Source organism: Convolutriloba macropyga, chromosome 13, assembly GCF_964194025.1.
Source record: "Convolutriloba macropyga chromosome 13, txConMacr16.3, whole genome shotgun sequence".
In the NCBI taxonomy this organism is placed as follows: domain Eukaryota; kingdom Metazoa; phylum Xenacoelomorpha; order Acoela; family Convolutidae; genus Convolutriloba; species Convolutriloba macropyga.
This window is the reverse complement of record NC_134480.1, coordinates 22,538,388-22,551,865: the sequence shown is the minus strand read 5'-3', so window position 1 is coordinate 22,551,865 and position 13,478 is coordinate 22,538,388. Positions and strand designations below refer to the sequence as shown.

Sequence of the window (13,478 nt, the reverse complement as noted above, 5' to 3'; positions counted from 1 at the left end):
TGTAAGTGCTAAGACTGACTAACAGTCCATGAAAAAAAATTAGGATCGGTTAATGTTCAAAAAAGTTTTAGAAAAACTTTTTTAAAGTCTTAACAGCCACTAAACTCAAAAGCTTTTAACGGTGGTCAATAACTACGCTCAGAAAAACAACACAATGGCAGGAAAAATACCTTTGTCATGCATTGATAATCAATAGGAGATCGCAATAAGTCTTAAGACTGAAAACAACAACAAAAAAAAGCGAAAACCATAATTCTCTAGAAAAGTGCGAGAAGAAAATTTCAAAGCCATTTAAACTATTAGCTTTACTCTGAAAACTTTATCTGTGATCCACTGATTGGCTTTTCCAAGCCAATGGGATTAGAATAATATTTGGATAAGGTGAATAGTATTTGGATAATGTGATGAGAGTTCAAAAGTAGCCAATAATACGAAAACATCCAAAATTTTTTTTTTTAAAAACATTGAATTCTTGTGTTATCGAAGTCTAATAATCAATAGTTAGAAGATTATCTGACCCCCAACAAAATCTGTTTTAGTTTCAATAGAAAGAAAATGGGTTCTGTCAATACTGAGACTGAATAACAGTTCACGAAAATTTTAAGATTGGTTAATGTTCAAAAAATTTTTCGAAAAATTACTTTTTAATTTCTTAACAGCCATCAAAGTCATTAAATTTCATCGAAAGTCAATAACTACGCTCAAATATACTGCAGTAGGAGTATGGGGATGTTTGTCTTGCATAGTTGATCAATAAAACATCACAACAAGTCTTATGACATGAAAAAAAAACAACAAAGTCAGGCAAAAAGCAAAAACTCAGTAGAGCAGTGCGAGAAGAAAAGGTCGAAGCCATTTGAAACCATGAGCTTTTCTCTGAAAAATTTATCTGTAATCCATTGAACGTCTTCTTGAAGCCAATAGGAGTTGTCAATAGGATAATATGATAAGGGTTCAAAAGTAACCCATAATACTTAAATATCCAAAAAAAATTTTAAAACTTTTTCAAATCTTGAGTCATTGAAGTCATATTACTAAAAGTTTGAAGATAAAACCGCCAGCTAAACTAAATGTGGTAACTGTAGTACGGAATAGGTTGCTTTCATCACAGAGACTGACTTACAGTTCACGATAATAAGTTTACGATTGGTTAATGTTCGATTGGTTAATTTTTTTTCAGTCTTAACAGCCGTTAGCTGACCACTCAAAGCACTAGATATGTTCACTTAAATCTCATTACGGAACATATTGAAATGTTATTCAATGAATTCATGCAATAGGACTCCAAAAATTAGTAAAACCTCAAAAAGAAATTCACAATTCCGTTTAAAATTACGAAAACTCAGAGTCGATTTTGAAAAAAACATAAGCAATTCCTTGAAAACAATTTTTTTGGGTCATTGGGCATAATTTTACTGTAAAGGAGGTTTGTCATTAACGGAACCTCGATATGAAAAGTGACTTTTCTCTAGGTGACTTAAAAAAGCGAAAAAAAACTAGAAAAGTTTTATAAAAAAAAGAGCTCTCAAATAGATTTCGAATTTTTTTTTAAATATTGAAGCTCCCTATGAGACCAGAACTAGTCTTTTTTATCGCCTTTAGTCTTTTAGGAACACGAAATTGGTTCATTTTTGGCAAGAAATTTAAGTTTGAAATACCATTTTTGTCCAAAATATCTTAATTTGTAGAAAAATCACACTAAAAGTGAACAAAAATCCCGTTGTTCACACAAAACTTCTCCTCAAAACTCCTCGAAAAAAAAAACAAAAATCAAAAAAATCTTTTAATTTTGAATTCTACGCTCGATCAGCTTTTAATGATACCACTCACATTTCTCTGCGATGAATATATCGATCGGCCAAAATTGACTGAACAAAAAAAACCCATTTGATTATGTAGTTCCTCCCCCCCCCACAAGTGGGGTCGGAACAATAAGGAAAGTATTACCGGCAGTATTTTTTCTCTGGCCAAAACTGAAAAACTTTCTACGCATTATAGAGAGATAATAGAGCTACTTTTTTGAAGCAGTTGTTGCTTTGGGACTTAAAGTAAAGAATTTAAATCCAAAATGAAATTAAGCAAAATTAGTTCTCCCTCCCTCTCTCTCGCACCACACACCACAACCACCACCAAACTTCTTTGGCAAATGTTTCTTTCTCATTTTAAATTTTTTAATCCAATTGTTAATGAGCCAAAAAAATACTTTTTAAAACAGTTATCATAGTTTATTAACTAGATTTTTGGAACACAATAGCGGTCTTGAAGACATTTAGACCACATATTTAGCTAATTTATCAACTTTCGCAACTTCAGTTTTGAATTTCTGCCGTTGATTGTTTCTGTTATGCCCACCAAAGTGTCTGTCGACGTTTAAAGTCAGCTGTCTTGTAGCACTTGATTAGAAATAGTTGGTATTGAATACATCATATTCAAAAATTAAACAATGAAATTTGCCTTTTAATAAAGTTTTCATCAAAATTTGTCTATTTTAGCTGATTCTTTTGCTGCCAATCTGTCAGTCGTATAATATATAAATTAATGGTTTTCTGTAGCAAGGCACCGGTTAGGGTAACAGTTTAATGACTAGTTCTTAATAAAGCTATTTGTTTTCTATCAAAGTGTGGTGATGGGGTACAATTACTTCAGATTATGCCTTTTGGCCAGAGAAGTTGATTTTCAAGATATTAAAGAGAAACAATTTTGAGCTAGACGTTTTTTTGCTGTAAATAATATTTCAAATTTTCTTTGCCTTTTGGTTATTTTGCTTCAGTTTTGCAGGGACTTTTTTATTGTTATAAATTGACCGAACTATTTAATTTGTTGATAGCTCAGTTGTATTTAATTTAATAGGATTTTTGTTGTATGAAATCTTAAGAACGCTTTGTTCTGTCTTTGTCAGTCTACTTTCTGTTTTCAGTTTTACTTTTATGTTTAGAAGTTGGAGACTGATATGGTCTGATAGCCCTGTTAGGGAGAAGGGCTTTGTACATGATTCATCTTTGGAATTATTAGAAAATGCGTGCTTTTGGAGATTATTTCAAACTTTCATTTTGGTACATCCAGCAACAATTTTTTTCAATTAATGGGAATCAAATAATAAGGTCAAAAATTTACATTGTAAAAAATTGACAAAAGTCTCCGAAAATCAGTCTTAAATTGCTGTTTTGACAGCATGACCCAAGTGTCAGATATCTAAAAAAGTTTAATGGATACATTCAAATTTCTTCATATGATAATCGTTTAACTAAAGGACTTTGAGTTAATCTAAAATAAAAGAAGCTTTTGGATTTCAAAAACAAAACATAAACATAGGACAATTAGGACCAGAACAGATTGAATATAGGTCCCTTTTTTAATTGACTTCAAAATTTTGCCAAGTCTTAGCAGGAAATTTTAGTAAGGTGTAATCAGCTGATCCATACGCTGTGGATAAGTGGTGGTTTTATTTCAAATTGTTATGCGAAAAAATTACTGATTTAGAAATAAATTTACAGAGGAGATTTCAAAACAAGAACAAATCCGACGTTTTTTTTATCATTATCAAGAATGGTAACTGAATAACTGAACTAGCCTCAAATCAAAACTAAAAAGATTTTCAATTTTTCAACAATTATTAACAAGAATAATATTGATAAGGCTGTTGAAAATATAGACAGTTTGTTAAAAATAGGCAATGACATTACATAAATTCCCTATAACTCTTTTCAAAATTGTTACTTCTCCAAAATTTAAAAATTTATCACTCGTTTTTCATTGAGCTCTGTTACATTGGCCGCCTTAGGAAACTTTGGCAGATTGATTTTTTTATTAAATTAATAATGGAGTACAATGAATTATTATAATTTCAGTGTGTAGATTTTAGTCGTCGTGGGATCGACAGTTTTTGATGATTTCTAATGATATTTTTGTGCTGCATACTCGCTTGACTTTTTGTTAGCCATGTCGAATCAGCATAGAGATGTATAATAGTAAACATATGGCAAATAATCAACTCTGTATCAATGTTGATGACAAGTTCTTGACGTTTTTTCACAGTTTTAGACATCACTCTAGGCACCAAACAAATCAATTTGATAAAAAAATTACTTCACAGAGAAACAAAATCAGTATACTTTTCTTTAGTGAGTCGTAGCTTTGATCTAATCTTTGAACTAATAGCTATTTAGGTTTTATATGGGTAGTTCCGCTCCACTCACCACTATAAACTGTAAATTGTTATTAAATCGGGAGAGCCCTCAAAACTGTTTCAAGCGGTTTTGGTTCTCTTAAAAACAACTTGAATTGCTATTTTTGTCTCTTTTTTTAAGAATGTTTTTGATCAAAAATTCTTGAAATGCGTTAGAAAATTTCTCATCTTTTCTTATCATTCACAATCCTTATCATATATAATATTCAAATGTTTGTAAATGATGGTCGTTTAAAAATAATGAATATTTTTTAATTTCAACAATCGATCCGAGTTTGATTTTCACAAATGTATTGAGTTATTTTTACTCCGTTTTTTTCAACAATTTCCTCACAAAAATTCTTGAGCCCCGTAAAAAGTTTGCTTTATTTTTTGCTTTATTTTCTAACAAGTTTTTAGAAATTTCGCTGCAGGTCCGGATCAAAGATTTTGAAACTTGCTTGGCATGTATTCGACTATATATTCACCTATCGATTAAACTTTGAAATTTCTCGAATGAATAAACGATAATATGAAATATACATGGCGCTTATTATAAAATTCAGTGTCGAAATCATGCTTTAATTAGTTTCTTATCTAACGGTTGTGCCAAGAATCTCACGGTAGTAATTGTTGACAATATCAAGGCGTCGCCAGAAATCATAACTTATGCTTGAGATCGATTTCATATCACTGAAGTTTGAAAGTCTAGAACGGTTATTACTGAATGGATGGGTCAGATTTTATGATTCTTATCTTGCAATCGTGAAATTGTGTTTGCCTTTAGGATGACTATTGAACCTCGTTTCTTTGCACGGCTTTCTATACCCCGGAGGGAGTTGAAAGCTATTGGAACATAATATTATTGTGATCATTAATATAGAGTTCTTACAGAATTAGGTTTCAACTAAGTGTAACTTAATCAGGTTGCATATGGCAACATACCCTATACCAAAATACCCAATGTGCCAATGAATCAATGTACCGATGCTATTCTGCCCAATTTTTTCCCTTTGATCTTCTCATTCAATAATCCGATTACGCATTTTACACTCGGTATTACAAGCATGTTTTATCATACTTAAGCGGATAATTTAATCACGTTCAAAACGTTTGGTTGTGGTTGTTTCGTACTAAGTACAACGGGCCACTGAGGCCTGGCCATGGCCCGCCAGACATAATACATTCTATGTTGTCTCACTTCGGTAATGTTATGCTAAATAATCGTTCTGGTAGTTTCAACATTAGGATATAAATATTTGGTTTATTTTGGGGTATTATGCCTCATTGTGTATTTTGGCATTGGGTATTTTGTCCTGACACCCTTAGTGATACGTGCGGTGTTTTAGCTATTGGATTATAACCTGTGTTCGCAATTGATAATTCATCCAATATTCAAATCTTGATAAGGTGCTAAAAATTATCACGCCTTAATTGCAATGGACAGTTCCCCACAAACACACGTTGACGAGACAGTGACCAGTACCACGCCCACGCAAGCTGAAGACACTGCTCACGTGACCAAAGATGACGTAACAACAGATGAAGTAACGATAGATGACGCAACAGAAACAACGGGGGAATTGTCAAAGTCTTCAGCTGGTGGGATTGCGGTTCCTGGCACGACAGAAACTGATCAAAATGGTCCTGCAGATGACTTGACGATGTCATCGGATTCCACGACCAATGACAGATCAGATCAAACAGTCCCAGCGTTGCCTTCAGAATTCAAAAACGCTTTAGAATTGAGTGAAAACTCTTCAAATGGTGCTGAAAAAAATTCTGAACTTGATGAAATTGACGGAACTCACAATGTTTCGATACTTGATTCTCATGATGATACCGGCTCTAAAGTGGAAAACACTGACCAGCCTCAACAGCTCGCTGATCAGACTCTGAACAGCGAAATTTCAGCCATGGAACCCAAAATTGACGAAATTGACGATGATGCTGAAAAATCATCGAATCCGATGCCTGAAATTGAGTCTGAAGACGTTTGTGATGGGTCCCAGGAACCCGTAACGTCCGAAGATACCGAGCTGACTATTGATGACGTGAAACTTGATAATACTACCGTTGCCGATTCTGTTGAACCTGAATCAGCTGAAGTTGATCAGGGAATCGAATGTCTTGAAAATGAAAATGATGAGCAGCCTTGCGATGTTTCGTCCGAAGTTGAGACATCGGTGTATGATGCTACTACAACGGTGCTAGAGACCCAGTCTCACGAAGTGAACTTAATCACAAAAGTGAAAACAGTCAAAATTGAATCCTCCGAGATCAACATTGAGTCATCGCACACAGAGGTTGACCTCTCTGTTAATATCATGCAGCATTCCGAAAGTCGGTCAGAAACGGCTTACCAATATTTCGAGTCGACGACAGTTGTGGAATCCAGTTCAACTCCTGAAGTCATTCCAGAGACACCTTCTGACATTGTTGAGGCTCAAACTGAACCAGCACAACAAGCTGAAGTCGATGAATCAACGGAACCGGAATTGACAACACAGCTTGAATCTCAAACTGATGAACAAGAGGAATCCGAAGAACCGGTAGCTGAAACCGAAGACGAGATTCCGGTCAACTTTGACCATCAGACGGAACCGGACTGTCAGGCAGAACCCGAAATCGAAGAGGAACCCGAAACTCAAACAGAAACACATACAGAACCCGAAAGTGAAACTGAACCTGAAGGTCAGGCAGAACCTGAAACAGAACCCGAAACTTGCATTGATCCAACAGTTGAGGGGGATGCAAAACCCGTTCTCGAACCCGAAGTCCAACCCGAGCCCGAGGCCGATTCAGAACCCCTCGATGATAAAGATGACCAGCTAACACAAGACGAGGAGGAATCGGTAGACAGGGGAAGTAGCGTGGAAGAATTCGAACGCGAGGAACAAATGATGCTTCAAGACGAATACATAACTGAAATCTCAGAACAAATTTGCAAAGATGCAGTTTTAAGTGCCATACACGAAATCGAATCAACAGAACAGCCTGAATTATCACAACAGGGTGAGGATGAAGAGAATGAACAAATTCCGTCAGAGTTTGACCTTGATGAAACTGAAGAGATTTTGACTGTCGATGTTGATGATGACGCGGATGAATATGTTCAGCTTCTGGAAACTTCAGCTGGTTTGGAGAAAATAGCGGAAGAGGATGATGCAGAAATGACAGAAGAGCAAACAGAAAACGAGTTACAAGAACAAGGTTTGTTAGATCAAAACTTAATTTGTGTATATTAAGTTTTTATAGGTTATGTGACTCTGCTTAAGTTGCTGAAAACTTTTTGGCATTCATCGAGAACCACGTAGCCGTTCGAGATGTTCACAGAATTTTGAAGCGAACATGCATAGAGTCACGTAATTAACATCGCTTGAAACGCGTAACTTGCAAGTTTAAAGATGGCGAAATTTCATGAAAGTCAACTTCTGGCTGTGTATGTAGGAACATCTGACATTTTAATTTCTGACAATGCAGACTTCCGGCATTTTGAAACTTGCAAGAGGATTTTTTAAATAATATTTCACTGTTTCCTCAAACCAAACTCTTAACTATGATGAAGTATACGGTGAAAAAAAACTTTATTAAGAGCTTCAAATCAATAGCCATTAGCCAATTATGCCCAATGTATAGAAAGTTAATTTACAAATAAAGCTAAACTAATCCCACCAATGCTGAGGGCACAGAAATAGCCCCAAAATTTGACAGCACCCGATGAAATTGAGTGCACCAGGAGGGCGTCGTGCGTTCAATTTACCCGATCTGGAAACATGAATGAACGCACAAAAGTTTGGACGTAGGCAATTTTGAAGCCAGGGAAGACTCAACATAGTGACTCTTGGTCTCAAAAAAATCTTCTAATTGAACAAAAGGAAAAAGAGCCAAAACATTGAAATCTCATGCGTTTCAGGGCTCCTTTTCAAATGACAAGTTTGCAGTTAGAAAATCGCAGATCTCTAAAATTCAAAAAAAGTAAAGCGTCGCCAAAGGTTTCAGCAAACAATTTTATTCCTAAAACTAAAAGGTTTCTGAAGCTGCAAAAATCATGCTGTAAAACCAGGACCATATACATGTGTTTCAATCAAAAATTTCAATGGAAAATTTATATATATATATATATACGTATAAACTGCAATTATTTGGATTTCGAGACAAGACAGACAACAAAATAAAATAAAAACAAAAAATATAATCTGAATACAAAGCTGAATGTCTAATAACAATGTCAAAATTGCTTAAAATGAAACCTCATATGAAAGAATTAAATTAAAGTAAACTAGAAAAAACAAAGCACTAGCCCATAATGAGGCGGGTAACAAAGAGACAAAAAATAACAAAGATGGAAAGTTGAAAACAATGCGTTTGTATTTTTTGAAATTAAAAAATTTCAGTTAATAAAAACCCTAGATATCAATTTAAATCTTTAAATAGGTTTAAGTTGATTCATACCGCCATATGAAGACATTGAGACCTGTCGCTGTCGTTATTCACAATATGTCGTACTTCTACAAAAACAAGCGACAAATGCAGACGAGAAAATCACTGAAAATTTGCTAGAAAACGGTTATGAAACCGTAAAAACCAAAATCTATTACGTAAAGAATAAGAACAAGATATATTCAGTTGCTGTTTGAACGCCAATAATTTCATATGTGATCTGTGAATAATGAGACTAAGTAGTAGAAAAAGAGTATTATAAAAAGCGCAAAGTTATTTTTCGAAAACTCAAAAAAATCAAAATCATGAAAAAGTATTAGCTATCAGCTGAAATCAGCAAATAAGTACACTTACTTTTCCAAAAACACTTACTTTTTTTGTGGAAACCAGTATCAAAGCCGTAAAGACAATAAGCAATGCATTAAAAACCTTAGATTTGTTCGATTGTGCGCTTATTCAACACGAATAATGCAATTTTCGACCTGTAGCTAATGATGTGTCGTAACAATTAGACAGAACGGAGAAACGAATTGCCAAGCTAAAAAACGTCTATTAATAATTTAATACATTTGTATTCAAAGTCATGAGAAGATTCAGCTATCAACCTAAATCAGCAAATAGTTGCCTTAGAAAAAGAGAAAACGCCATTAACCTCTGCTAGAGGTTGATGTAAAGACGTTGAAAAAATATAAGTGGACTAAAGTTTCTTATTTAGTGCTATTTTCCATGAAAAAAGGCCCTATCTTGAAAATTTTAGCAAAAATTTTAGCCAAAAATTTTCAACAAACATTTCAACAACACTCTTACATCAACAAAAACAACGAAAGTCAGTCAAAGTTTCACAAAACTTTCAGCCTCAATAAATCTCTGGAAAAACGAAGTTCAATAATAATCTTTTTAATTATATAGTCCATGCTGGAGGGGCTTTCTAATGATACCACTCACAACCCTCTCCGATCAATACACCGATTGGCCAAATTTGACGGAACAAGAAAGCAAAAACCCTTCTCTTCCACTATAGTGGTTCGGCACAATAAACACATTGTATAGAATAAAATATTTATAAATATTGAGATAAATATGATTATACGCACTTTTGAGCTCATGAAGAACACAAAATAGTTTTCAACGCAAGAAAGTTTGGAAATAAGCTTTAGTTGGAGACAGTCTGAACATAGGGATGACATTCTGGTTCGTCTGGTACAGTCTCTGGACGTGCCCACATTTGGTCTCTACCTCACCGCCCCTCCTCTGAAACACCGTCTACAATTGATTAAACATCTTTAAAAAATTGTATTTTTATAATGATAAAAATGTGGTAAAATGACATTTTGACGCTAAAATGTCATTATGACCAGCTTCTTTTGTAGTTTAAGAAAACTGCAATTTAAAAAACTTGAAGCAATTCCAAAAATTAAACTTGAAATTTGAGTAGTCTGGAACTTGAACAATTTATTGAATTGAAATTTCAGACACAGAAGAGGCAGGAGGAACTGCGGCCGAGACTGAACAGACTGAAGAAAAAGAAGAAGAAGGGTCAATTAAGAGCACAGCTGAATGCGATGAGGATGATCAAATGGATGAAGAGAAGGAACAGCCGGAACCCATTGACAAAGAGGGGGAGGATAAAGAGGTCGGTCAAATCCACCCAACCAGCTGATAATCACTAAATAATCTTTCTATGGCGATTAAATTTAAGCGTAACTTAGTTGACAATGGTACAGAGAACATGTTCTGGGATCTTTTCTAGAACATTTTTCAGAGAAGACGAGAGAAACGCAAACATTAATTGCCAAAATAAAACATCCTATATCTAATACTACATTTCTCATCTCTTCTTTGTTGTATATTTGAGCAATTTTCTCGACTTTTCACCACCTGACACTTCAATTAGGGGGAAAACGTCATCACCACAATAACAACAACTACAACAATGTCTTGGACAACAACTACAACAGAGTCAGTGGATGAGAAAGAGAAGGAGGGTTCCGATATTGAAAGTGGCCAGGACATCACAGAGACCCAGACTACTGATGACGTCACTGATGCTACTCAATCCGAATCTACTCAGGGTGGAGCTCCAATCGGCGATGGTGCCGACAGGTTACTTTTAGAGATCCATGGCATCCCTCCCCTGGGGTATAATTCCTTCCAGGGGGTATCAGTCGTTCCAGGATATAGTTCTCATTAATAATGATAAAAACTCTGAAAAATATAAATAAAATTGGTTGCGGAAAAACCCCACGTCATTTTAGATAGGAAATAAACCCCCAAGGTTGCAAATCAATTAATGAGCAGTATATCTCAATTGGTTTCTTCACGATTGCTCTTTAGAAGTGTTCCTAAAATTTTATACTTTTTTGACTTTGATTGAAGCTTCAAATTTACATGTCAGCGTTTTCTCAAAATAATTTTGTGGTCCTTCATTTTTGTAACCAATTTTTATTTTATAATTTCAATTCACACGTTTCCAGGTTCTATATTTTTAAGCATCTGTTTACAATTATACCTTGCGACGTTTTATTGTGTTTTGCTACAATATAGGCAGAAAAGTTATCTAGTATCAACTTAAATTCAAATAACTTTTGTAAGAAATTAGGTAAGTCAAATGTTACGTCAAAAACTTGTAAGAACCCTGCGAGTTGAATGGTTAACTTTCAAGAACCTTTTAAGTCGAATGGTTAATTTGTATGAACTTGTAAGTCGAATGGATAACTTGTAAGAACTTGCAAGTTTTTGGGAATTTTTGCAAGGCGATGCATCGCTTTGTAAGTTTTTGCCAGAAACTTGCAAGGTCTTACAAGTTAACCATTCGGTTTCGACCCATGGGTATTTTCCGTGGGGGTTTATTTCCTAGGCCCAAAATTAACGTTGAAAATAAACGTTGTTCTGGTGGACATAACGTTTCGGCAAAACAGTCTTCATCTTTCCTTGCTCTTTATTTTTAAACTGCATAAATATTTTATGGAGAAAATTATGTTTTCCGTTTCAACATGAACAAACTTTTATAGCACTTTTTCATACAAATGAAGACTTAACGAAATACAAAAAATTTTCAATGGACTTCAACATAACTTTACTTACTTTTTGCAATAACTGGATTCACATGCCTACATTTGGTTAGACGTTAAATATATACAGTGTTGTTAACAAGTTGTTAAAAGACAACATGTGTATGATAGCTGCATCGTGTGTGGCAAATGACAATTTTCAATTTTGAGGACAAGCAATATTAACGTTTATAGAGCAAAAATTGTCACCAATGGAATTGAGGCATAAATCTAGCCTCCAACTAATGAGCTGAGCTTGAGATGTTTCAAATGAAGTTTACACTCCAGGAATACTACTTATTTTTATCAGTACTAACCAACTTTTGTTGCCTCTAAATGTAACACGGAGGCTCGGTAATGTGCGTTCGCACATAATATTCCGACTCCGCTTATATTTTTTGATTTAATTGTTTGCCAAACGAGAAAGGGAAACAAAACTTTCAAAAATAAACATGTTCTTCGAAAAAAATGCTTAATGAGTGAGTTGTCTTAGGTGCCAACCGATGAATGAGCTAGTTTATGCCGCCTTGAGAACCGATGACAACTGCTGATAGTAAAACCACGCGACAAGACAAACAACGAAACATCAATTCGCGTCGAACTAAAAATCTAATTTTTCTTAAAAAAATCACTATTAATGTCGAAATACGTCAGTTAAAACATAATTTAAAAAATTAACTTTTGGTTCACCTCAAAGCAGTTGTGACTTTCCTTAATATGACGTTGTAACAAGTCACAACACAAGATTAAAAAAGCAAAGTCAACCATCAGCTGCCAACTACAATTACTAGATAGAATTTTATGTAACTCCATCAGAGCTGTCGAGAGCATTCGTAAGCCAGGACATGAATTAAATAATGCCAACCAAGCGAACAAGTGATATTTGTCATTGCTGACAATAAGAGACAAAATGAACAAAAAATAATGAACAAAAACTACTGAGATCTTTATCATCCAGAATTTGTGGTAGCCCTAAAACAAAAAGTGACAGATAGGACTGAAAAACTTTGGTATTCAGAAAAAGTTTGGGGGAAAACAGGCTCGAAACATTTAAACTACGGGCTTCTAAAGCCATTATGTATGATTAACTGCTCGTCAAAACTAATGAAAATTGTTTTCCATGTTAAAATTTGTCACAAAAACTAAATATAAGAAACATAAAAATTGTCAAATTTTTCAAAATCATTACCCATTAACGAAGTCGCAAAAGACTTGTTAAAACACCAAATAACAGAGCCACAACACCACTAGTAAACAAAGCTAGTAATTTTTTTTCTAGAAAGAAGATGTATCTTGTGTTTAGATTAGTGACTATGTTGCAAATTTTCAAAAAATGATTTAAAAGATCGCCGGAACTCAAAAACTTATTTACTTTTAAAATCAAAAATTTTTCGATTTTTTGTAAAACCTGAATTTTCAACTGAAATAAAATAAAAAAACAGCTTTCAATTTTGTGGGAGGCCATCCGTGCCTCAAATTACAGAAAATTAAGTCTTAAGACAACAAATTAAAAACGAGTACAGACAGAAGTAAACTTTAGAAATTTACAAATACACAAAATGTTCCAAGAACACATTGTTAAAACCAAAAGCTGTCAATGGGACAGATCATGGCTGTTTAATTATGATGTTTTTGAAAATCAATCAGACCTCTTTTCAAGGGAACTATTACAAAAAGACAACAAAAAATGACCAAAAGCAATGACCAGTATCAATATTTTAAAAAACTTCTTAAACCACATAACGCCGAGCCATAAAAAATTCAGCTGCAGCGTGAAAACACCAAAAATTTATTGTGTCATCTGACCAAAAGGGGATGGA

At 34.3% G+C, this 13,478-nt stretch overlaps 2 protein-coding genes across 13 annotated transcripts in view; one reads left to right on the top strand and one right to left on the bottom strand.

Annotated features, from left to right (window-relative positions):
• Positions 1-1,143, bottom strand: part of LOC142351998 (oligosaccharyltransferase complex subunit ostc-like) — a 158,377-nt gene extending 157,234 nt beyond the window's left edge. The window contains exon 1 of the mRNA XM_075404315.1: positions 1,133-1,143. The gene's annotated coding sequence lies outside the window, so the exon portion shown is untranslated. The remainder of the gene's footprint in view (positions 1-1,132) is intronic.
• Positions 1-13,478, top strand: part of LOC142351995 (uncharacterized) — a 100,320-nt gene that overhangs the window by 67,221 nt on the left and 19,621 nt on the right. For 11 of the 12 annotated variants that reach the window (XM_075404299.1, XM_075404294.1, XM_075404304.1 and 8 more), the window contains 3 exons: positions 5,515-7,378; positions 10,081-10,241; positions 10,503-10,711. In XM_075404299.1, the coding sequence (XP_075260414.1) occupies positions 5,605-7,378; positions 10,081-10,241; positions 10,503-10,711 (2,144 nt within the window). In that variant the 5' untranslated portion in view covers positions 5,515-5,604. Of the gene's footprint in view, positions 1-5,041; positions 5,066-5,514; positions 7,379-10,080; positions 10,242-10,502; positions 10,712-13,478 lie in introns of those variants that run through there. The other variant, XM_075404305.1, reaches the window with a different exon arrangement.